General features: G+C 39.0%; 1 protein-coding gene across 1 annotated transcript in view; it reads right to left on the reverse strand.

The window, feature by feature from the left end:
- Positions 1-916: 916 nt before the first annotated feature.
- Positions 917-25,884, reverse strand: part of LOC127868683 (zinc finger SWIM domain-containing protein 8-like) — a 55,596-nt gene continuing 30,628 nt past the window's right edge. The window contains 20 exon segments of the mRNA XM_052410624.1: positions 917-1,151; positions 1,912-2,089; positions 2,365-2,455; positions 2,457-2,665; positions 2,668-3,121; positions 3,123-3,520; positions 3,721-4,001; positions 4,973-5,062; positions 7,598-7,787; positions 8,348-8,451; positions 11,715-12,031; positions 12,965-13,089; positions 13,545-13,655; positions 15,619-15,805; positions 16,445-16,620; positions 17,121-17,262; positions 18,248-19,309; positions 19,576-19,771; positions 24,370-24,572; positions 25,204-25,311. Coding sequence (XP_052266584.1) covers positions 932-1,151; positions 1,912-2,089; positions 2,365-2,455; positions 2,457-2,665; positions 2,668-3,121; positions 3,123-3,520; positions 3,721-4,001; positions 4,973-5,062; positions 7,598-7,787; positions 8,348-8,451; positions 11,715-12,031; positions 12,965-13,089; positions 13,545-13,655; positions 15,619-15,805; positions 16,445-16,620; positions 17,121-17,262; positions 18,248-19,309; positions 19,576-19,771; positions 24,370-24,572; positions 25,204-25,311 — 4,842 coding nt within the window. The 3' untranslated portion in view covers positions 917-931.

Raw genomic sequence — 25,884 nt, forward strand, 5'->3', positions numbered from 1 at the left:
ACCTAAAATAGAGTTACTTGTGTTTTGAGGACACTATACATTATATCAACCATTACCCCTGAAAAGATTTTAATGGAAGTGAAAGAATCAAATAATGACAGCATTTATAAAAATTTCCAAAGTGAAATAAAATAATAAAAATTCATATCATACTTAATTTTAAAAGAAAAACAAAACATTTCCTTACCATTACTTACTGAACTAAATTTGAATGATCTTGTTACACTCTAACAAAAAAAACATATGTCAGAGAAAAACATAACATTCAATATCTATAAATAATGTACACTAATAAATACAACTATTGGCTTGTTTACAAAGCAGTTTAACACTAAGACTACCATAATACATATTCTCCCCCTACTACAACCTGTTTCACCTGAAAAATGTATCGACTATCAAATATATTTTACCTGAACATCAAGATGGCTTTAAACTAAAGCTATGGACAAGTTGAAACATGAAAGAAAGCTGACTTTGTTAAATGGAAGTGAAGCGTTATACCTCATATTCACTCAGAACTGGGAAAGGTTTCTGTTGTGACCTTAATGTTAAAGGCTAGGAGTTTCAAGGATTGCTCTTACTTACTTTCTTTTAATAAAAACAATTTAAAACAAATTAATGCATAATGAAGAGAATATTAATCAGCCTGAAAAAGTGATATTAAGTTACTAAACATAGCTGACAACACGTTGATGTCAAACTGCCGACAAACTTTGCACATATGCAATCATTACCATATCAGCACATACCATAGCAGTAAAATTCCTTTGACCTTCTGTTTAATCTGACAAAACCTGACAGTTGGCAATGACAAAAAAGGCAATATCCCAGACTAAAGTAATTTGATTGGCATGCCATCTGACCCAACCATGAACCGCCTCCATTACAGCCTCATTAACAACTGTGACCCTTAACTTCATAGAGCATGTCATAAAGTCACGTGCATTGCCAGACCCTTCATAATCCTCTGCCAGAGTTCCTTCCTGCAGGACTTGTTACGTCGCAGACTCTGAAGGAGTTCCTGGAACTGTACCATGCCTCCAGGGGTGAGGCAGAACACGTTGCGTGCAGTGCATATGGTATTCACGAAGTCATCGTACTCTGATGAATTGATATGGTGAATACGCTGATGGGCGCACTGCATGAACCTGCAGACCAGAAACAAGCCATCAGCAAATATGCACAGAAACTTCTTGGTTTATAAAGACAGCACAAATGAATTGAAGTCTGTTCCTGTAAAACATACAGAGATAAGTTTAAGAATTACATCAGGCATTGATTATTACATAAACAATTCAGTAATGAATTTATCTACACTTAATGTTAATTCATATTGTATAGGACACTAGAGGAAAACCTTACATGTAGAGGTATAAAAATACCACTACAAGCAAAAACAACAAATTAGTTTGATTAATACATGGCATACTGTGAAACCAATATTATTCACTGAACAAATTTAGGTCCGAAGTCTTATATCACACATTATGGTCCAACTCTTAAGCCAGATTAAAACAAGAGATGTGTTTGTCAGAAACACAATGCCCCCTATTGCGCCACTTTGAAATAAAATTTCAATATATCATTTGGCAGGTTTAGAAATTATCTCCCTTTTAAAGCTTATTCCTTCCCTTGGATTGTATTTTTTTAATTTTGACCTTGATGGATGACCTTGACCTTTCACCACTCAAAATGTGCAGCTTCATGAGATACACATGCATGCCAAATATAAGTTGCTGTCTTCAATATTGCAAAAGTTATGGCCAATGTTAAAGTTTTCGCACGGACGGACTGACAGACAGACGGACTGACAGACAAATTAACTGCTATCAGCCACCCTACTGGGGGCATAAAAAATGTAAATTAACATCAACAAAATTAAACAAAGCCACAGTTCACAACACCTACATTTGAAGACATTTCTGCACTAGTGGGTTGAGTATTCCGGATCTAAGGTGATTCTGAACAGCCACTGGGTTGTTCCTTGCCAGAAACAGTTGCAGCCTCAATGGCAATGTCATACACAGGAATGGGCTGACCACTGCATTGACAACTGTCCCAGTGAATTGCTGTAGGGAACTGGTGCCTGAAATGAAACCACAAGATTTAAAAAAAATCAATAATATAATAGCTTTACAAAAGAAGAGCTTGTCACAGTAGTGACAAAAACACCTCAGTGCCGCTTGAAGTAATATGAAGCAAGTTTCAAAAGTTTAGCACACAGACAGAACTATAAAACTAGAACTCATAAAGATTCAATTTAAATGGATAAAAAATTTATTATCATAACCTGGCTTCGTCTGATAAAAATTAAGTTACATACACAAATAGTGGGGGAGTAACACATAACTTCATGATTACCTAGCTTCATTGCCAATTTCAGCAGCCACTTCACGTCTTCTCCATTTGGTGGATTACGAGCGTACTTGGACTGCGGTCGATCATCGTGTATTCCGTCTCGCAAGTGTCTCCATAGCCAACATGCCCACTCTGAAAGCAGCATGCAGGTAGTGAGCCTGGGTAGGATTTACAATGTGGCTGGTCAGCAGGACATGGTGGTGGTCCTCAAGGTGTGGCTGGGGCATCGGCAATGACGCCTGTTGGGGCATCATACCCTGCAGAGTAGCCATCTGGCCTGGCATCACCTGCAACCTTGGGACGGGTTGGGCCCGGGGATCAGAGGTCGATACGGGCCGGAGGAAGAGTAGACTGTCGTTGGTGGGAGGTTGTAATGAACAGCATTGTTATAGGTGAAGGTAACTATGGAGGCATCGACTGTGGATGCATTGGAATTGTTTGTGAGAACGGCGGCACACCCGAATGGTTGATGGATCTGTTGAACAATGTTGTAGGTGGGCTGTACAAAGGTTTGCTGTTGCTGCATATGAGGATGATGGGGACCTGACTGTACTGGCGGAATGGTGAATGGAACCATGACTGTGGGTGGAAGCTGGTTGCCATGGGCGATCAGCTGGGCACCAGACATGGCCACCTGGTTACCCATGGGCGGAGTGTTACTGAAGGGAACAACTGAGGGATTGACTGGGCTGGTATTGTCTATATGACCTGGACTGGAGGCAGATCGCGCCATGGACGGGGGCTGAGTGGGGACGGCTGTCATTTCGGCTCTCAACTGAATGCCTGCCATGATTCTCCCCACCCGACTGTCTGGCAGCTTCCTCTGCAAGCTCGTACCAGCGTTTGGCAACATGGAATAAAACTTCTGGGTATACACTGTATCCTTTGGCTGCACTCTCGACAGCCAAACAAGCCTTTTCCAGCATTTCCTTGCTCTGTTCTTTGCACTGATAGAGTGCTCTCTGCACCTCAGAGGGGTTAAGGGCCTGAGCCTGGGGTAGACAGGACAGTGCCAGCTCTGCGGCTGCCTTCACTATGTTGTGATCCCTGCCTCGAGACGCCCTGTCAGCCAGAGAGGCAACTTCTGGGGCAGTCAGGTGACCCTCCCAGGTGTCGATCAAGATGTGTATAGCAGCACTGCCAATCTCCATTGCCTGACCTAAAATTAAACATTCAAACTAAATTTGCTATGATCACAAAAAATATCATACATGTCTTATACAAATGAACTTAATTGTTTATTATTACCTTTTATGGTTCAAAACATTAAACACTAAATAAAAAACCCTTAACTTAGGCGTAACAACATTAACATTTCAGCTCATGATAATACTACCCAACAAGAACAATCGGACCCACCAGAAATCCAAGAGACATGCGAGGAGTAGGTTCTGGAGAGCCAGTTTGGAGCGACACAGTTCTGCAGACCCAGTGAGTAAAGACCGATCTGAAACGAGCACAGCTGCAGGTTTCTGTGTGGTCCTGTTGGCAGGGTGTTGTTGGTGGGCTGGATAAACTGTGAGGTGGAGCTGGAACCCCCAGCCTTGTTCAGAATGGTCTTAGCTAGCTCCCACATCCAGTGGGCTGAGGCCTCGCTGGGCTGGTTGGGAATGGTCGGCATGATCCTCTTGCCTTTGAACCTACAGATTACCAGAGATATATCATGCCTAAGGGTGCCATAAAAAATGCCATCGTAATAACAGCTTTGTCACAAACACGACTAATAACCCTGCACCACTTGGTCAGCTACATTAAGAGCTTTGTCACAAAAACGACTAATTGCAACCACTTGTTCAGCTACATTATGAGCTTTGTCACAAACATGACTAATAACCCTGCACCACTAGGTCAGCAACATTAAGATCTTTGTCACAAACACAACTAATTGCACCACTTGGTCAGCTACATTATGAGCTTTGTCACAAACATGACAAATAACCCTGCACCACTAGGTCAGCTACATTAAGATCTTTGTCACAAACACAACTAATAACCCTGCACCACTTGGTCAGCTACATTAAGATCTTTGTCACAAACACGACTAATTGCACCACTTGGTCAGCTACATTAAGAGCTTTGTCACAAACACGACTAATTGCACCACTTGGTCAGAACATTAAGAGCTTTGTCACAAACACGACTAATTGCACCACTTGGTCAGCTACATTAAGCGCTTTGTCACAAACACAACTAATTGCACCACTTGGTCAGAACATAAAGAGCTTTGTCACAAACATTACCAATAACCCTGCACCACTTGGTCAGCTCCATTCAAGGACAAATAACTCTTAAATGTGTGCATCACTTGGGATGCAAAACCTTTCCTGCACATATAAACTTTATGGTTATAACATATATTTTTGAGAAATGTGCAATCAACAAGACTTACCCTTACCAGAGCATTTAGCAGATGCTGATGAAAATGTAGACATTTTGGTGAGTAGTATAACTATTCTATGAATAGTCAAACAAATAACACACAGTCATGTTGCTTTTGAAAATGCAACCATTCAGTCAATGACAAAAGGATAGCCAGGTTAAATAAATAAAACATGTATGTCCTATCTGTTTTTTAGCTCTTTATTTCATTATCATTATGGTCATTTTATACCTGATTCCTTTAAGATTTGGAGTAGAGCTCCTTGAGTCCAAAATGAACTGTGAAGTTGCTGCTATCCTGCTGTTTATCTGAGCCTGTGGGCTGCAATATTAAAAATATATGTTACACTTTGAAATCCGAGAAAAAAACCTGCATTTCTCTAAACAAGAGGGCCTGAAAGGCCTAAAGTCGCTCACCTGAGATAATAAGATATTATTGCGACAAATCTTCTGACCAAGTTTCACGAAGATCGGAAAATAAATGTGGCCTCTAGAGTGTTAACAAGGTTTTACTATAGCCATATAAGGAAAAATGCCCCGCCCCCTGGCAGCCATGTTTTTCAACCAACCGGCATCATTTTCGAACTGGTCCAAGATATTATTGGGATGAATCTTCTGACCAAGTTTTATGAAGATCAGGAAATAAATGTGGCCTCTAGAGTGTTAACAAGATTTTACTATAGCCATATAAGGAAAAATGCCCCGCCCCTTGGCAGCCATGTTTTTCAAGCAAACGTAACCATTTTCGATCTCATTCAAGATATAATTGAAACCAATCTTCTGACCAAATTTTATGAAGATTGGACAACAAATGTGGCCTCTAGAGAGTTAACAAGGCAAATGTTGACGCCGCACAATGCACAACGGACAACGGATAAAAAGCGATCACAAAAGCTCACCATGAGCACGTTGTGCTCAGGTGAGCTAAAAAGAGAGCACTATTTGCTTGAAAATGCAAGATCTTTTGGATGAGTATTCCCTCATAAACTTTGACTGACTCTTTGAGTACAGTCCAACCTGACTTAATGGTCACCTGAGAACAACGGTCACCTGTCCACAAGTCATTCTGGATTTCCCCTGATGAAAATCCTTCTATATAACACCTGAGAATAACGATCACCTGTCTACCATAGCCACTATATATCATGTTTCCCAAAGCCCCAAAGCCATATTTAACCTGAGAATATTGGTCATGAGTCATTTCTTTCTTGGTGCAAAAAGTAAACATTTAAAACTGTGTTGTTGTTTTTTCTTACCACTGATATCATAGTGTCTATTGTGTGTCTATTTTGCGGCTAATCAATGTGATTGAGGTTACCGACTTTGGTGTTATAAATGCCGCCCACTGTGAGATATCGTATAATGAGGTGTCACGACTGTTGAGAAGGGGGATACCTGAGTGGGTGCTTGAACAAATGTATCAAGGTTGACGTATGTTTATCCTTGACTGGTTGGTACAATTTTTTTCAATTGTCATAACATTTTCACGTGTTTGTATTATGTCAGAATAAGAATGATTGGTTAGTTTATCAGGCAATTTTCAATGCAATTATTACACACTATCGATAACTAAATTTCTGATAGCATGAAACATGTGCAAGTAACAATAACAATGTGTATTAGTAATTATTAGCGGCCCAGTCATAAAGCCATAGTATGACACAATCCATAGATCTTTGTCGCTGATAAGTTGTAAACAACAACATTCAGCTAGCCAGTGTTGTTATTAGAAAGCGATGAAAGGATTAGTGGTCATTTATTTTGTCCAAAACAGACATAGAATTGCAACCTGTTCACAAACTTTTCAGCATTTATGCAAGTGGACATTTCGTCACGTATAACTGATGTTATAAACAAGAGATGTGTTTGTCAGAAACACAATGCCCCCTTCTGCGCAACTTTGAAGCCATATATTTGTCCTTTGACCTTGACTTTTCACCACTAAAAATGTGCAGCTCCATGAGATACACATGCATGCCAAATTTTAAGTTGCTATCTTCAACATTGCAAAAGTTATGACCAATGTTAAAGTTTTCGGACAGACGGACAGACTGACGGACGGACTAACGGACAGTTCAAAAAGAATATGCCACCCTTTGAGGGCATAAAAAATGCCATTTTCAATTATATATTTTCAAAGCTTTTAGTGTCTGTTTCTTCAACTGCTTTGCCGTACTTTTGGTTTTAACAGGGATTTAAGTTTTGGGATGTAATGTCAATGACATGTGATGACCGTTATTTAAAAATGTATTCCCATGAACGTTATACAACTAAAATGTTGGATTTACTGAATGAATGTGATGCATGAATAAACAAATATATTATCGTTGATAAACTAATAAGTTTAATAATAGTCATATATTGATATAAATTTATAAATTTATGTTAAACTAATTTATTGGCAATAAGCCTTTGTTACATTACACTATGTGCAAACGACTGGGTGGGGTAACAACCTAGCAATACTATCAACTGACCAACCATCTAAAAAGTGAAAACTGAGAAAAAACAGTCACCTGTCTCGGCAGTCACTTTGGCCATTTTCCTTGACTGATATCTGTTTTCCGGTTGGACTGGATTTGAATATCCCTGCCAACTTACTTTCCAAACTGCTTATTAAAGAAAATCAGTGAAACTAATGGATGCCCCATTATAATACCCTATGATTACCGGTATATATGGGTTTAATATGTCGGGAAAAAATAATTTTCAAGGGGCAATAACTGTTTGAAAACTAACTATAGCCACCTGAAGAGAATGCACATCATGTATGGATGCTGCCTATCAAATTCCATTAAACGTGGATCATTGAGATTATGAGCAAAAACAAAAAGAAGAATAAAAATAATCAAATAACCTCTCATCTCTCAGCTTGGCTCTCAACTCTGCCTTGTCTCCTGAGCTGCTGGAGCCCAGGGAGTCGCTATCCCCGCTGGACCCACTGTCACTGCCTGGCCCCTGGGGCTTGCCCCACACTCGCCGCACCAGGGTCGGGGAATTGTCACTGCTGGTCGTCTCCGGTGCACTGCTGTCTATTGCTGCCCTGCCTGGAGAGAAAAATAGTTGTAAATCAGTTGTTACTGTTTGCTTCATAACATATGTGCAGGACCTTGAAATGCAAGGACATTGAGGATCAGGGCAACTTCTCCCTTGCCTAGAGAAGAAGACAGTTTTCCTTAATAACAAACACACCAAAAGATATTTTTCTTATTAGTCTTTTTGGTTTTATATTTCAGTGCATTTTAGTAGGATTTTTAACAAACTAGTAAGAAAATGAAAACAACTTGAATTAGAGAGCGGACACTTAATACGGACAGACAGACCAACAGACCGACCGACTGACCGACAAGCTCACTCCTATATACCCCCCTAAACTTCGTTTGTGGGGGTATAATAAGACTATAGTCATGCTGGATCACCCAATTGGGTGCCTAACTAAGTAAGTCAAATTTACATCAGTGTATGTATTCAGTCTATACGAGTAGAATTTAAGAAGAAAACAACAAGTCATACAGACACATTGCTGATGACAGATTTCTGTATTTGAATGTAAAAGCAGTGAACCCACGAGATGAGCACACATTGAAGGATATAATAATGAATGTACCTTGAGAAGGCTTTTTCTTGAGTGCCATGCATTTGAGCTTGGCTTCCAATGCTTTATAGGAGTTATCTCCCTCTTCTTCCACGGCTGAACTGTCAGTGTCCCGACTAAGGAAATACAATAAGGACTGGATTGTAATCTATAACAAATTTTGTATTATACAAATCATATCCTCTTTTACAGAACATAGTTAAAGGGGCCTTTTCACAGATTTTGGCATTTTTTTAACTTATTCATTAAATGCTTTATATCGATAAATGTAAACATTGGATTGTAAAAGCTCCAGTAAAAAATCAAGAATAAAATTAAAAAAAGGAAAAGAACATTGCCTGGATCAGGTTTCGAACCAGTGACCCCTGGAGTCCTGCCAGAGTCCTGAAGTAAAAACGCTTTAGCCTACTGAGCTATTCCGCCAAGTACACATACTTGACGTATTTTATACCTTATATAAGCAATCTTCGTAGTTTCACAAAATTTAACGACAAAAACAGAACTCTCCAAATTATTCAATCGTTTCACGTTGCAACACTTTATAATTTTTAGGTTTTAAAATCGTCAAAAGATGCATATAATGGCTATATTAGACCATGGTAAATGTTCAGTATTACTGTTTCCTCACAAATATCATAACTAAAATAAAAATTGCGAATCTGAAACAACTTTTTTCAATTTTGTCAATTTACCAAAGCGTGAAAAGATCCCTTTAATAAAATGCAGTTAAAAACTAAAATAACAAGCAAATTTTTTTATTTGATACTCATACCAAGTTTCAATGAAATCCCCCAAAGCACTTCCAAGATATGGCTATGGACGGACGGAAAGACGGAAAGAAGGACGGACGGACAACGCCAAAACAATATCCCTCCACCTATGGCGGGGGATAACAAGAGCACCGCATATCGGGTGCCAACGCTCGGCTGCGGGTGCAGTTTTTAACAAGAGCACCGCCTTGCGGGTGCAGACCGCTCATCTATTTTCTTTTAAAAGGTGAAGGGACTCTCATTTTGAATCACAAAGGAGGGAGGGGTGGAGTGAAGAGGGGTGTATAATGTGGGGGTGTGGACATTTATTACATTATCTCCCAAAAATGCGAAAAAAAAATGCAAAAAAAAATAAATAAAAAAATCGGGGGGGGGGGGGGGGGGGGGGGGGAGGGGGGGGATTCTTTGGTGCGATGGTTGGAAGGTATTTCAAACATAAAATAATAAAAATAAATATTTGTGTTTCTTAACCGTTTAAAAAAAAAAAAATTGGGAGGGGGTGAGGTGGGGGGGTATAGTGTGAGGGTGTGGTGGTAATTTGTGAGATGATCTTAAAAAAAAAAAAAAAAAAAAAATTGGGGGGGGGTAGAGGTGGGGGGGGGGGGGCATAGTGTGAGGGTGTGGTGGTAATTTGTGAGATGATCTTAAAAAAAAATAAATAAATAAATAAATAAATTAGGGGGGGGGATTCGGGTGGGGGGAGGGGGGGGGGGTTCGGGTGGGGGGAAGGGGGGGATTCTTGGGTGCGATGGTTGGAGGGTATTTCAAACATAAAATAATAAAAATAAATAGTTGTGTTTTTTAACCGTTTAAAAAAAAAAATTGGGGGGGGGGGTGGGGGGGTATAGTGTGAGGGTGTGGTGGTCATTTGTGAGATGATTTAAAAAAAAAAAAAAAAAAAAATAGGGGGGGGGGGGGGGGGGAGGGGGGGGGGCACGGGGGATGGTTTGGGTGGAGTCTATTGTGGTATGTCAGGTAGAGTAGTTTTGTCAAAGTATCAATCAAATCTAATCATAAATAAAGAAGTTATGGCAATTTTAGCAAATTTAATAATTTGACCTTGAGAGTCAAGGTCATTCAAAGGTCAAGGTAAAATTCAACTTTCCAGGTACAGTAACCTCATGATAGCATGAAAGTATTTGAAGTTTGAAAGCAATAGCCTTGATACTTAAGAAGTAAAGTGGATCGAAACACAAAATTTAACCATATATTCAAAGTTACTAAGTCAAAAAAGGGCCATAATTCCATAAAAATGACATCCAGAGTTATGCAACTTGTCCTTTTACTGTCACCTTATGATAGTTTACGTGTGTTCCAAGTATGAAAGCAATATCTATGATCATTTAGGGGTAAAGTGGACCAAAACACAAAACTTAACCAAATTTTCATTTTTCTAAGTATAAAGGGCCCATAATTCCATCCAAATGCCAGTCAGAGTTACATAACTTTGCCTGCACAGTCCCCTTATGATAGTTAATAAGTGTTGCAAGTATGAAAGCAATAGCTTTGATACTGTAGGAATAAAGTGGACCTAAACACAAAACTTAACCAAATTTTCAATTTTTTAAGTATAAAAAGGGCACATAATTCTGTCAAAATGCCAGTCAGAGTTACATTACTTTGCCTGCACAGTCCCCTTATTAAAGTTAGTAAGTGTTGCAAGTATGAAAGCAAGAGCTTTGATACTTAAGGAATAAAATGGACCTAAACACAAAACTTAACCAAAATTTTCAATTTTCTAAGTATAAAAAGGGCACATAATTCTGTCAAAATGCACGCCAGAGTTATCTAACTTTGCCTGCCCAGTCCCCTCATGATAGTAAGAAAGTGTACCAAGTTTGAATGCAATAGCATTGATACTTTCTGAAAAAAGTGGACCTAAACGCAAAACTTAACCAAAATTTTCAATTTTCTAAGTATAAAAAGGGCACATAATTCAGTCAAAATGCACGCCAGAGTTATCCAACTTTGCCTGCCCAGTCCCCTCATGATATTAAGTAAGTGTACCAAGTTTAAATGCAATAGCATTGATACTTTCTAAGAAAAGTGGACCTAAACGCAAAACTTAACCGGACGCCGACGCAGACGCCGACGCCAAGGTGATGACAATAGCTCATAATTTTTTTTCAAAAAATAGATGAGCTAATAAATGAAAGCTTGTCAGAAGACAAGTTTTTTTTTAGAGGTCACAGTGACCTTGACCTTTGACCTAGTGACCCAAAAATGGGTGTGGCATGTAGAACTCATCCAGGTGAAGCTACATATGAAGTTTCAAAGTTGTAGGTGGAAGCACTTTGATTACAGAGCCAATGTTAAGGTTTTAGCACGACGCCTACGGCGGACGACACGACGAGCTGGCTATGACAATACCTCGGTATTCTCCGAAAACAGCCGAGCTAATAAAACGATATTGCATTCTAATTTGTATATAAAAACATAAGAAATGCTCCATTCTTGTAATAAATGAAACCTTAACATGTGTTTCAATAAACTGAACAATCCACCAATCTCTGGCCATAAGTAAGTGTGGGGTATATATGAGAAATGCACAATTCTTTTAATGAATGGAACCTTAACATCTGTTTCAATGTTTGGAACAAGCTACCAACCTTTGGCCATAAGTGAGTGTGGGGTATATTTTGGGCCTGGCACCAGGGGCTCCAGACCCCAGGGAGGAAGGGCCAGAGTGCCCGGCCCGGGGGTCGTCAGTGGGAGGGAACTCATCCAGCTCTGAGGACCTGGTGTTCCCACCCCGCCCCTGTGCCCCGCGGGGCCCTCTCTGGGGGTCGTGGCTGTGGTGTCTGCTCAACTGCTGGGCGGCACTAGCCTGAGGCTGACTGGCTGCCTGTCTTGGGTTTAGGTAGGACACCAGGCTGTGGGCTTTGTACTGTGAATGCACCTCCTTGTCAAGAAGCTTGTCCATAATCTGGAATTGTCATTGTTTAAAAAATGTATGTCCATAAAATCCAACAACACGTTAATTTAATTAGCCCAATTAGTAGCCTTTAGAATCTAAATGAGGTAAATCTCAAATTGTGTTTACATGAATAGTAATTTTGGAAAGATTAACAAGTTTGGGTAAAGTCTTACAACCAAAGTTGAAGCATTTTATATTTGTTTGTAGATTAAATAAAATCGTAAGACACAATGAATATACATCATCTTTCAATAATAAACGAGTCACATGTCCATAGACCACGGATGCCCCCCACATTCCACTTTTGTCTCATAACTTCTCTTATGTCGAAAAACAAGCTGTTTAAATGCAAAATGAGACCTTGACCTCTAACTGAGGTAGGCAGATGGGTGATACATGCCACCTCTCCTGATGGTGGTAATTTTTTGTTTATTTTCAAATTGCATGATAAATGACAAAATAAGTCAGAACAAGCTGTTTCATGGCAAAATTTGAACAAGGCCTTTAAGGAAGGGAGACGGGTCGTACACGCCACATGTTGTTCATAAATGTTTTACATTTGTGCTTAGTTGTTTTAAAATCCAACTCTATAAAACAAAGTTAAGGCTGAGACAGTAATATTCAAGATGTTTAATGGACAAATTTTACTTACGACCTCCAAGTGTGACCATGACCTAGATTGGGGAACCAGATTTTGGTGCAACACGTTGTTTAATGATGGTTTACATGTGTGCCAGGTTATTTTAAAGTGCATCAATCTGTGGTAAAGTAATGGCTTTCACATATATTTTAAGTTAGCCATTCATACACTAATACAGATGTACAGATGGACAGTGCAACTGATATGCTGCCTTCTTGGAAGAGGTTTATAAAAAATATACTTATAAACACATTGGTATCTGCAATACATGGCATGAAGTGAAGCATTATCCGTTAAGTTACCTTGCTGAGTTTACAAATATCATCTTTGTAGTTAAGCAACATAGCCATGGCAAGCTCCCCTCTCTGTTTCCTGGTGCTCTCACACAGCAAGGGGTGGTCTGCCTCTGACACATTGGCCTTCATGCCTGAAACACAGAACATGAAAACTGACATCTTTGCATAATGTGCAACCAATTTAAAACAATTGTCCTGAAATTGTGCTCATGTAATTCACTCTTAAATATAAGGATTTAGTTTTAAACAAAAGCTAAAAGAATGCACACTTAAGCATTCTTTTAAAGTAAGAAGGGATTTAAATAACTGGCACCTAACAAATACACATGTAAGTCATACCTGTAGTGACAAAACACTAAATAAACAATAAAATGTCTGTATGAGCATGTTTTTTGTTGACAATAAGGGTCTCCTGCTCATTTGTTTAAATCTATGAACTCAACATTTGTTCAAAGCAGGCGGTTCAAAGTGGTCATTATTCCAAATGCTATTTAGAGTGCAACCGTGTCTACAAAGTCAAATAACAGCAACAAACACACAGCAATATTTAAATTATTTGTAATACAAAACCTAGGAATCCTCCTACCTAGAGCTGCAACACATCCTTCAAAGCCTAGTTTTTCATCACCAGCCTGTCTGCATGTGACCTGTACCGGCTGACGTGGACATCCAACATTTGCCAGTGTCATTGGGCATGCTGAAAACAAATTCATTGAAATATAGCCATTAGATCATTCACCAAACATAGCAGTTTGGCAAAGCCAATTCCAAATTTTTTAAGCTTATCAATAACAGCATGCACTTAAAATACATATTCCTCTGATATTATCAAAATTCCTGCCCATTCTCTGTTGGATAACTAAATGTATTCTAGTCAAGCTAAATACGACTTATAAATTTCTTAATATAACATCTCTAGAATCCACCCATCGAACCCTGATTAACACCAAGAATAGACACACAGTTAAATAAAACCTTTTGAAGTTAAGGGACATATTTTGAACCAAAAGGAACAAGGGCTGTTTGTAAAACATGCATGCCCCCCATATGGGCTGTCAGTTGTAGTGGCGGCCATTGTGTGAATACGTTTTTTGTCACTGTGACCTTGGGCTTTGTTCTGCCAGTCATGATCAATGTACCTATGAAGTTTCATGATCCTAGGCATAAGCATTCTTGATTTATCATCCGGAAACCATTTTACTATTTCGAGTCACTGTGACCTTGACCTTTGACCCAGTGACCTGAAAATCAATAGGGGTCATCTGCAAGTCATTATCAATGTACCTATGAAGTTTCATGATCCTAGGTGTAAGCATTCTTGAGTTATCATCAGGAAACCATTTAACTGTTTCGAGTCACTGTGACCTTGACCTTTGACCAAGTGACCTGAAAATCAATAGGGGTCATCTGCCAGTCATGATCAATGTTCCTATGAAGTTTCATGATCCTAGGCGTAAGCATTCTTGAGTTATCATCCGGAAACCATTTTACTGTTCGAGTCACTGTGACCTTGACCTTTGACCTAGTGACCTGAAAATCAATAGGGGTCATCTGCCAGTCATGATCAATGTACCTATGAAATTTCATGATCCTAGGCATAAGCATTCTTGAGTTATCATCCGGAAACCATTTTACTGTTTCGAGTCACTGTGACCTTGACCTTTGACCTAGTGACCTGAAAATCAATAGGGGTCATCTGCCAGTCATGATCAATGTACCTATGAAGTTTTATGATCCTAGGCGTAAGCATTCTTGAGTTATCATCCGGAAACCATTTGACTATTTTGAGTCACTGTGACCTTGACCTTTGACCTAGTGACCTGAAAATCAATAGGGGTCATCTGCCAGTCATGATCAATGTACCTATGAAGTTTCATGATCCTAGGCCTAAGCGCTTTTGTGTTATAATCCGGAAACCATCTGGTGGACGGACCGACCGACGGACAGACCGACAGACCGACATGTGCAAAACAATATACCCCCTCTTCTTCAAAGGGGGGCATAAATATAGTTTAATTTATTATATTATACTGCCAGTAAAATATCTACTGTTACCACTGCTACTACTACCATTCTGACTAAAACAACTACCACACACAATTATAATCATTTTTTTTGTCCACATAATGCAATTAGTCATTAAAATGGCCCTAATATAATTAAATTAAATAATCATGACATAAGCTTCCAAAAATAAAAATGATTTTTTATGCTGTAAGCAAAACTGTAAAAAAAAAAAAATGATAATGATTTTGATGGGATTTTCTGATTTAATACACTTGGATTATTTGTCGTAATAATATTAGTCAGTGGGAGTTAAGGTCAAAGATTGTAAATAATAATAGGAAAGTGTAGGTAACTTTTGATGTCTTTGAAATTTTCTGATTCTTATTGACAACCCTATGTCTTGAGCAAATTTCATCATGATTTGGCAATAAGTATTTTGGGCTAACATATCATTGGGGCAAATGTTTAAAGCAAACTTTATTAAGATTGGTTAATAAATGTGACTTGCACAAGGTTAAACTAGGGCCATAAAAGGAAAACTTCCCCAACCCATGGTGACCAATGTTTAATGGTAAAAAGTGTGATGTTCTTCTATTAGCTGCCTTCCACAATTATGTAATAATATTTTACAACCCAAAGAGAGCGGCACATACTTCCAAGACAGAGAGCATCAAATATGAAGCTGGCTAGGGTGAGAGGCAGCAGGGCCTCTCCGCGAGACTTAATGGTGCCGTCCTTCAGTTGCTCAGCCCTCTGTCGCAGCACGGCCATCTCTGCAGGACCCAGTGGGATCTTCTTGAGAAGGGTCAGCAGCTCTGTCTCCTGGTAGGCCAACTTCACCTGTGAGGTTAGTCACCAGGATAACATAAATACTGAAATGTTTCACAGATTTGTCTTGTGTACACACATTAGGGGAGGACATAATGCTCACAGGGTTCACTTAATTCTTTTTAATAGATTCAGTAGACTTAAAAAACTATTATAGAAGTTGTTTGGCTTAGAAACAGGAGAAATGAGTAGAAAGTGAGAGAAGTCACAACCCTGCAGTTGCTAATGCAACAAAACTGCAAAAAACTGAGTACCGGTAATGGTATATTATTTTTAAAGGCTAAGTCACAACTTATAACTAATAACATTAACTCCTGTATCCTGAAGCTATTCCTATGACAATTCCTAAACCAGACAACTAATAACATTAACTCCTGTATCCTGAAGCTATTCCTATGACAATTCCTAAACCAGACAACTAATAACATTAACTCCTGTATCCTGAAGCTATTCCTATGACAATTCCTAAACCAGACTATCATCACACACTCATTTCTGTTTATTAGTTCACTGGCTCACTTTCAACCATAGTGTTCTTGTTTTTTCACAAAAATGTTTTGCATAATGACTAGATAAAACAACTCTGCCGAAAAAAAACCAGTTAGACAAAGATTATGATTTCGGTATAAAAGTTAGAATAAAGTAGCTTACCTCCATGGCTTTACAGGAGGCGGGTGGTCGTGGCATTTCCAACACAAACATGCCCATCTTGAAGGCCAGATGCCACATCTCTTGCTCTTCAAGTAGAACCCCTGCTAGGAAGGCTGCCTTGGACAAGGTTGTACTGGCCAACATTGTGATGTTGGTTAGTGCCTTCTTACGCTTCACTGATCATTCATGAAAGAAAAGATAGGTAAAAAATAGTAATATATTCAGGATTTATATAATTTCTTAGTTGAAAATTAGGAAGCTTTAAAGAAGCTTTCTTTATTTTTAATATCAATGACCTGATCAGAGTTTTTTACTGAATGTGATAAAGGATGTCATGTGCATAATTTAATATTTGTTAGAAGTTACGCAGTATAGTTTCATTTCATGTGAGCTTAAAAATTTGAATAAATATCGAACTTCTAGAAATATTTATGCTAGAATGTTAGAAAAAAGTACATGCAAGTTTTCAAATATAATTACCCTTACAGAGGTTTTAACACCTTTTTACAAAATTTATTTAAACAAAAGTTATTACTTGTTCTTTAAATCTCATTACCACATTCTTGCAGAAGTAACGCCTCCCCCCCCCCCCCGCCTAAAAAATGCACACTTAGAAACCATTAAAACCATAAACAAAATGTAATTGTTTTGCAAGTGACAGCTTAAACCATTCTACCTTTGACAGAGGGGACAGCGGCGGTCTCTGCCAGGAGGTCTGGGGGAAAGGCCAGCAACTCCTCTGCCAGCTGTTGGGCCAGCTGACACGCCTCCTTAGTGTGGCCATGGGCATGAAGGGCCTCTGCACGGGCAAACGAAATCTGAGGGAAAACAACACAGAGTTTAGCATCATGATCGCTTATGTTAGTTTCACCACTAAAATAATAATCTTATAATAGTAAAACCGTAATGAGAAAATGATTTCATACTTGTCTTTGCTTGCATTATTTCCAAAAACTTATAATGATTTAAAACAAGAAACCGTCAGAGACGGGTGATGCTCCCCAAAGGTTTTTTTTGTCACAATATTGCACTATATATTCAGATAAAAGGAAACGTCTTGAGGGCACAGTAGTTGGGGGGACAAGAATTTTTTTATAGAAAATTTCAAAGGGCCATAACTCTGTGAAAAATCATCTGACCAGAACCTGCTGATAATATGCACATCTCCTCTTGGTAGTGAAGATTCCCATAAAGTTTCATTGAATTCCGGTCATTAATTTCTGAGAAATAGCCCGGACAAAAATTGTGCACGGACGGACACACAGACGGACAGATGAAGCGGCGACAATATGCTCCCCCCAAAAAATTTTTGGAGAGCATAAAAAAGTAAAAACTAAGGCAATTTGATTTTATAATTATGATTTTACTTCTAAATTCAAATGAGTTTAACAGTTATTAACAATCAATAAGTGTGCATTTTTGCTCAGTCCACACATTGCCAAATACGTAATTCTTCATAAACTAAATAAATATTTCTTAAGTTTAATCTATTTTCTTTTTAAAGCATACAAGAAACTAACAGATTAAATGAATCTGCCAGTAATAGAATATGAAATTAAATATTCAACTATATACAAACAAGTTAAATTTAATATTGTGATTTTTATCAGACTCAATGCATATGTAAAGCCTTTTTTTCAGTAAACCACCATGCCCATTTGACCTTCTAGATTAAAAACTATCAAAGTCATTTTTACATTACATCACAAAAATCTATATGCCACACTAAAAAGGGTGCATACATGTAAATACATAAATTTATATCAAACATACCAACTGTAATAAAAATTGCCAACAACTTACTTCCTGCCTATTATCCAAGCACTTGACACCTGCAAAGACATTTGGCTCCTCATTCTTGTCCTTTTTCTTGTCCATCTCAGAAGCCTTATTTCTGTCATAGAAGTACATGGAGTACTCATCACCCAGGGGTTCCCCTGCTGGATCCACTTGGGCTTGCCTCTCTCCAGCCCCTTGGTCTTCAGCCCCGTTGCCTGCTTCTGCTGCAGATCCCTGGGCAACCCCATGCCCCAGCTCCATCAAACAATCCTCATCATTATCAAGTGAATTGCCCGTCGTCAAGTTCAAATTCTCTTGTTTTGATTTCTGAGTGTTAATACTGAACAAAATTTCTGCATCGTCTAAAGAATTACTCCTAGATCCTGGTTCTTTCATTTCTGAACCAGAATCAGAATCCCTGAACAGTGAGCTACCCCTATCAGGTTCACAGAAGCCTTCTGACCCTGAGCTCATTGCCCCGTCGTTATTGTGACCTTGTCGACTTGGGTGTCTGTGCCTTTTGTTCTTTATATCCTGTGGTGAGTGGTGTTCGTTCAGCATGTTAGTGGCCTCTGCCAGTGTGGTCCTGTCATCTGTACTGATCAAGTTCTCTGAACAAACAGCCATGGGTTGTACACGAGATGGCTTTTTGGCATCTGAATCTAACATTTTATTAAATCTATATGGCAATGATAATTTATGTGAATCTGAATATGTCACACCTGGTATATGATAATCATCCCACTGTAGGATACAGGCTTCAATACCTGGTTTAAACCCTGAAAAATTCTCGATTTCTGTTTTCTTCAAAGTTCCACTGGCGCTACCAGAATTAGAGTTTCGCGCTCGTTTCACTTTCTCAATAGTGGACACATGCCACTCTTTGAATTTTGAGCACATGTCTTCCTTTTGTGCAGGGCTCAGTTTTGGATTGAGAGCTGCCAGCTTCCAGAGGTTGACAATCTCATCACAAAGGCTGGAGGCTGCATGCTGTGTGATACTTGCGCTGCTGTTGCTGCTAGACCGACTGCTGATCTGGTTGCTGTTGTTGTTGGTGATCTTTGTCATGAACCACCATATTAGGATCTGAACAAAAAACATTGGACGATTACATGTCAAAAGTTAATGATTGAAATCAGATGTAAAGTGTTGTTTTTTCATAATATGATAAGAACATACACTGTAACTATCACAAAAAATAAATGACCAAAAGATAAACATTAAAGGAAGAATTTACATGTTGTGAACAAAATACAGAATATATATTTTACGTCAAGAAATCACTGTCTATATTTTAATAGAACACCCATAACTACACACTATTGTCAGAAGTCCTATTATCCTCACATTACCTGCTCACACTGTAACACCTCGTCTGTGATTATCTCCATGAGAGGGATGGCATTATGATCAGAGCGCCTGAACATCTCCCTGGCGATGGACAGCAGGTTCCACATGCCCTCTGGCTCCCGGCCTCTCAGGGGTCGCAGCAGGCTCTGCCATTCAGCTGCAGCCGGTGGGGTCGTCTGGGTCAGGAAGTTCACATCACTGCAAATGAAAGTCCCGGGTCATTTAGGGAATAAGAAAAAATAAAGAAAATCCTAACAAGGGCTGTTTGTAAAACATGCATGCCCCCCCATATGGGCTGTCTGTTGTAGTGGCAGCCATTGTGTGAATACAATTTTTGTCACTGTGACCTTGACCTTTGACCTAGTGACCTGAAAATCAATAGGGGTCACCTGCGAGTCACGATCAATCTACCTATGAAGTTTCATGATCCTAGGCGTGTGCATTCTCGAGTTATCATCCAAAAACCATTTTACTATTTCGGGTCACCGTGACATTGACCTTTGACCTAGTGACCTCAAAATCAATAGGGGTCATCTGCGAGTTATGATCAATCTACCCATGAAGTTTCATGATCCTAGGCGTATGCATTCTTGAATTATCATCCGGAAACCATTTTACTATTTCGGGTCACCGTGACCTTGACCTTTGACCTAGTGACCTCAAATCAATAGGGGTCATCTGCAAGTCATGATCAATCTACCCATGAAGTTTCATGACCCTAGGCGTATGCGTTCTTGAGTTATCATTCAAAAACCATTTTACTATTTCGGGTCACCGTGACCTTGACCTTTGACCTAGTGACCTGAAAGTCAATAGGGGTCATCTGCGAGTCATGATCAATGTACCTATGAAGTTTCATGATCCTAGGCCCAAGCGTTCTTGAGTTATCGTCTGACAACCACATGGTGGACGGACAGACCAACCGACCGACAGACCGACCGACATGAGCAAAGCAATATACCCCCTCTTCTTCGAAGGGGGGCATAATAACTTGAAATTAAAGGCAATCCAACTGAAGTGAACTTTAACCATGACAACCTTTTATTACATTTATTAGCTGCCAAGTTCACCGACAAATTGTCCAAGGCAAATCTATATGAAACTGTATCCAGTATGAATTTAATAACCACAATTCAGAACCTTTGGGTTTCTTTTTTAAAGAGGGATTATCAAATGCACATCAGTGATGGTTATATAAATGTATACCAGATTACATTGTTAGTGCGCTACAAAACCTTCATAAACAAGGGCTGTTTGTAAAACATGCATGCCCCCCTATATGGGCTATAAGTTGTAGTAGCAGCCATTGTGTGAATATGTTTTTTGTCACTGTGAACGGTGGTGGTGGTGTGTAGTAGTAGTAGTAGTAGTAGTAGTAGAAGTAGTAATAGTAGACATGGTAGAATAAGTGGTGGTGGTGGTGGTGGTGGTGGTGGTGGTGGTGGTGGTGGTGGTGGTGGTGTAGAAGTAGTAATATTAGACATTGTAGAATAAGTGGTGGTGGTGGTGGTGGTGGTGGTGGTGGTGGTGGTGGTGGTGGTGGTGGTTGTGCATGGTGGTGGTGGTGGTGGTGGTGGTGGTGGTGGTGGTGGTGGTGGTGGTGGAGGAGGAGGAGGAGGAGGAGGAGGAGGAGGAGGAGGAGGAGGAGGAGGAGGAGAAGTAGTAGTAGTAGTAGTAGTAGTAGTAGTAGTAGTAGTAGTAGTAGAAGTAGAAGTAGTAGTAGTAGCAGTAGCAGTAGCAGCAGCAGTAGCAGCATTACAATACCAATACTAAACAGTGCTCCAGCTAGGCCTAAATCGAAGGGCGCCGCGCCCTGCCCTCCCAAACCTCCGCCCTGCCCCCCGAACCTCCGCCCTGCCCCCCCCCCCCTCCCCCCTCAAAAAAAAAAAAAAATTTTTTTTTTTTTACATATGATAATTCATAAATCTCTTACTACATTGTAATTAGTTTAATCCTCATTGTAGACATTATATTTGAATGGTTTAATAATATTGGGATTAATACAATTATTTATAACATATAAATGAACATGCAATAGAAAGCATTCCAGAAACACCCGCGCGCTCGAACGTGCCCTTTTTACAAAATACTGCGCGTCGAAAGTGCCCTTTTCACAAAATACTGCGCGTCCAAAGTGCCCTTTTGACAAAAAAGCCCCCCTGCTCTTTTCAAATCCTAGCTGGAGCACTGCTTAAGAATGATCAAATGGGAAAAGGTAACCTAGCACTGGCAGTAAATATGGGGCTCATTTACAGGTCAGATTTGGAATCTCTGCTGTAAAATGAGATTTTGAATGAATTAAAGAGAGGCAAATCTGTAATAAAAAGAACATGCATAAACCGTAGTTGTTTCCCTTGTTTGAACCATGCTAAATCCTTATAATGCCTATTTCCAGTAACTGTGACCTTCACCTGTGACCTTGACCTTTGACCTAGTGACCTCAAAATCAATAGGTGTCATCTGCGAGTCATGATCAATGTACCTATGAAGTTTCATGATCCTAGCCCCAAGCGTTCTTGAATTATCATCCGGAAACCACCTGGTGGACGGACCGACTGACCGACCTACCGACCTACCGACCGACCGACATGAGCAAAGCAATATACCCCCTCTTTTTCGAAGGGGGGCATATAAAGTAAACATCTAAGTACCCCCATGTTTTGCATATTTTCAGCGTGGATAACATAACGTGACATTGTACATGCCTGAAAACAGTTTGTATGCTTTTCTTGCAGTTTTATGAATTACATGTGCTGTTAATTATGGAAAGATAAAAACATCATTAGTTTTTGGTAGAGATGGCAACGAATACCGATTTTGGTATTTGAATATTCGGTCATCCTTTCGAACGAATATTCAGGTATTCGGTAAACATCTGTTGGACAAAAATCAACAAAATCATCTTTCTTTACTGTACAATTATTCCATGAATTCTTCTTTCATTTTTAACCGGAAGTTCACCGGAAGTGACTTAATATTGACACAGCGTCGCCGTCGCTAATTCGAAGTTGATTTTGTTGTTTATTGTTATTAAATGTTGATCAGTTGAAAATAAAAGTAAATTTATGTTAAACATCATTGTTTATCGGTCAGCACTTAAATTGTTTGATATTCAAAATTTGTGTTTTGCCATTTCTTTTAGCGTTAGATCCTATAATACACAGAAAACCGCGTAATAGTATCTTAGGACAAGATTGGGCCATGAAATACAACAGCAGTCGGCTTTTAATTCAATACGCATCAAACAAGATCAATTAGCAACCCCTATCATAAAAACCATGGTGTGAATGCCTGATAAAATCAATAATTTGCAGATAAGTTGTTGATAAGGTGTCATAAACAACACTGGTGCACTCAAGTGGAAGAAATGGTTTGTTAATATGGGGTAATAAAGAGATTAGGGATGTTTAATTTAAGCCAGACAGAGCTTGAAAAGCTAATTTTATGTTGAACGTATAGAGTGTACGTTGTTTTTTTATGCACTTCAGGACAAATTGACTCATTTTGGTACACTGGATACGCATTTACTCAATTTAATTAGAGCAAAAAACAACATATTTGATTGGAGAACGCGATTTATGTCAATCAAAAATCTTTTGTATAACTTCTTATTTGTTTTGTTTTTTACACCAAGTCGGCTTTTCCTTTACTCATTTAATCTTTGATCATTTTAAATGTAATTCGAGTCATTAGATCAAGTGCGGGTCAGTGTTTTAATTGCTGATTGGGCCTATCATAATTTTGACACAAAGTGACTGTCTTTGGTCAATTTAAGTTTCCTGAAGGTAGGCAATTTGCGGGATTTATGACAGGTATACTGTCATCACCATAGCGACGCATTATCGCACCTACTGGAATAAACACTATGACACTAGGAAATTTTTTTTTAACAATGTTTGAAGCAAATTTCACGAATACAAAGTCTTTGAAATTACTTGATATTTTTATTTTTTGCTTCCAAATATTCAATTCGAAAAATAGTATTCGAATATTCGGCGCGGGACCGAATATTCGGATATTCAGATATTCGTTGACATCCCTAGTTTTTGGATATTTTAAATTTCTGACTTTTGAATCTAGGAATTAATAAATAAAATGTTCAAATATAATTAAATATGAAAAAAACACACAAAGATTTCAATGTTATTGCAGGATTTGCTACCATCCTCAGTCAAAAGCAGGTTTCAGACTAATGATTTACTACTTGAACACATGAAACTTTAAAAAATACACCAAACAAGAGATGTGTTTGTCAGAAACACAATGCCTCCTAATGTGCCAATTTGAATTAAAAAAAATATTTTTTGATTACATCCCTTTAAAAAATATTTATTCCCTTGTGAAAATGATCTGTTCCTGCCAAATGATATAAAATAGAAATTATCTCCCTTTAAAGCTTGTCACTTCCTTGGATTATTTTTTTTTTACATTTGACCTTGAAGGATGACCTTGACCTTTCACCACTCAAAATGTGCAGCTCCATGAGATACACATGCATGCCAAATATCAAGTTGCTATCTTCAATATTGCAAAAGTTATGGCCAATTAAAGTTTTCGGACGGAATCACAGACTGACAAGACAGACAGACTGACTGTTCAAATGCTATATGCCACCCTACCGGGGGCATAAAAACAGCAAAAGTGACAACAGTCAATTTACACAAACAACTTTTCATCTAATTTGAACTCCAAACTCATACTGTGGGAGATAAAATATTTTACTATCTTATTTAATCTGAAAACAAGCTGTCTTAATATCAATACATTTTACACAATAACCAACATTAACACAATACCTGAACACCACTGGGGAAGGCACACAGAACTTGACCAGAGTCTTCTTGACGTTCTCATGAAGCTGCTTTTCATCCAGACACCAGGAGGTCTCCTCATTGGCCTCGGCCCCTGCAGTGGGGTCTGGGGCCCCGTTCTGGGTGTTCATGTCACACTCCTGGTCAGACAGCAGCTTGTCCAACAGACCTTGCGCAATCGGCAGTATCTGCAGCGACAAACAGCAACAAGATTTGGAAACTGTTTTAGTATGATGCCGTGAATTAAAATAAAGCTTGAATATGAAACATTGCATGGAAATTTATTTGATCATTAACTTAATGCTAAGGAGAAATAGTGTTGTCATAAATAAACCATCATTTAAAAAATAGCACCTGCAAAAACAATTTATTAAGGTATATAACCTTACAGTAGTTTTATTTTTAAATAATATATATTCACACAAAAATCATAAAATTAAAAAGATTAAAACGATATGATAACAAGAGCACCGCATAACGGGTGCCAACGCTTGGCTGCGGGTGCAGTTTTGAATAAAAGAAAGATTGTCAGAATTTTTTTATTTTTTTTAGAGGTCACAGTGACCTTGACCTTTGACCTAGTGACCCCAAAAATGGGTGTGGTGTGTAGAACTCATCAAGGTGCACCTACATATGAAGTCTCAAAGTTGAAGGTGGAAGCACTTTGTTTTTAGAGACAAATGTCAAGGTTCTAGCACAACGCGGACAGCGGATGGCAGGCGACGAGCTGGCTGTGACAATACCTCGGGTTTTCTCCAAAAACAGCCTAGCTAAAAACCACAAGAAAAATATGTAATTTAATTAATGAATTTCAATTACCTCCTTGGGCATTTCAGCAATCAGGTACTGAGCAAACTTCTGTAGCTGGTCGCGGTGAAGCTGGGCTAGACTCTCTGACACTGGAACCCTCTGGGTCACATTGCTGGGCTAAAACAATGGTTAGGCACTACACTACTAGCTACAATCAAGCTTTGGACCAACATATTTTATGTTTTGTTTAACAGGGAGTTCTTTTTAATATAGTGGGGAGGATAAACAAATTAAAACACCTATTGAATTGTTTTTATCATATTTTAAAAGACAGGATCTTTTCAAATCGCAAGGGGGGGGGGGGCTGTAATGTTGTGGGGAAGGTATATGTTGTGATTTGACCTAAACTGCCTAAAAACAAAATCAAATAAAACTAGAGCTTTGTCACAGACGTGACGAATATCCCCACATGCCGCATTGACACAAAATATTTTGCATGTTGTCTTCACAAAAAACAGCGGACACCATGCTCAATGTTTAAAACGCACCAAGTGACCCGTGACCTAGTTTTTGACCCGGCATGGCCCATGTTCAAACTTGACCTACACATCATCTAGATACAACTTTTAACCAAGTGTGGTGAAGATCGAATGAAAACTACTTGAATAAGAGAGCGGACAACATGCTGAATGTTTAAAACACATTAAGTGACCCGTGACCTAATTTTTTACCCGGCATGACCCATATTGA

Source organism: Dreissena polymorpha, chromosome 2, assembly GCF_020536995.1.
Source record: "Dreissena polymorpha isolate Duluth1 chromosome 2, UMN_Dpol_1.0, whole genome shotgun sequence".
Classification (NCBI taxonomy): Eukaryota; Metazoa; Mollusca; class Bivalvia; order Myida; family Dreissenidae; genus Dreissena; species Dreissena polymorpha.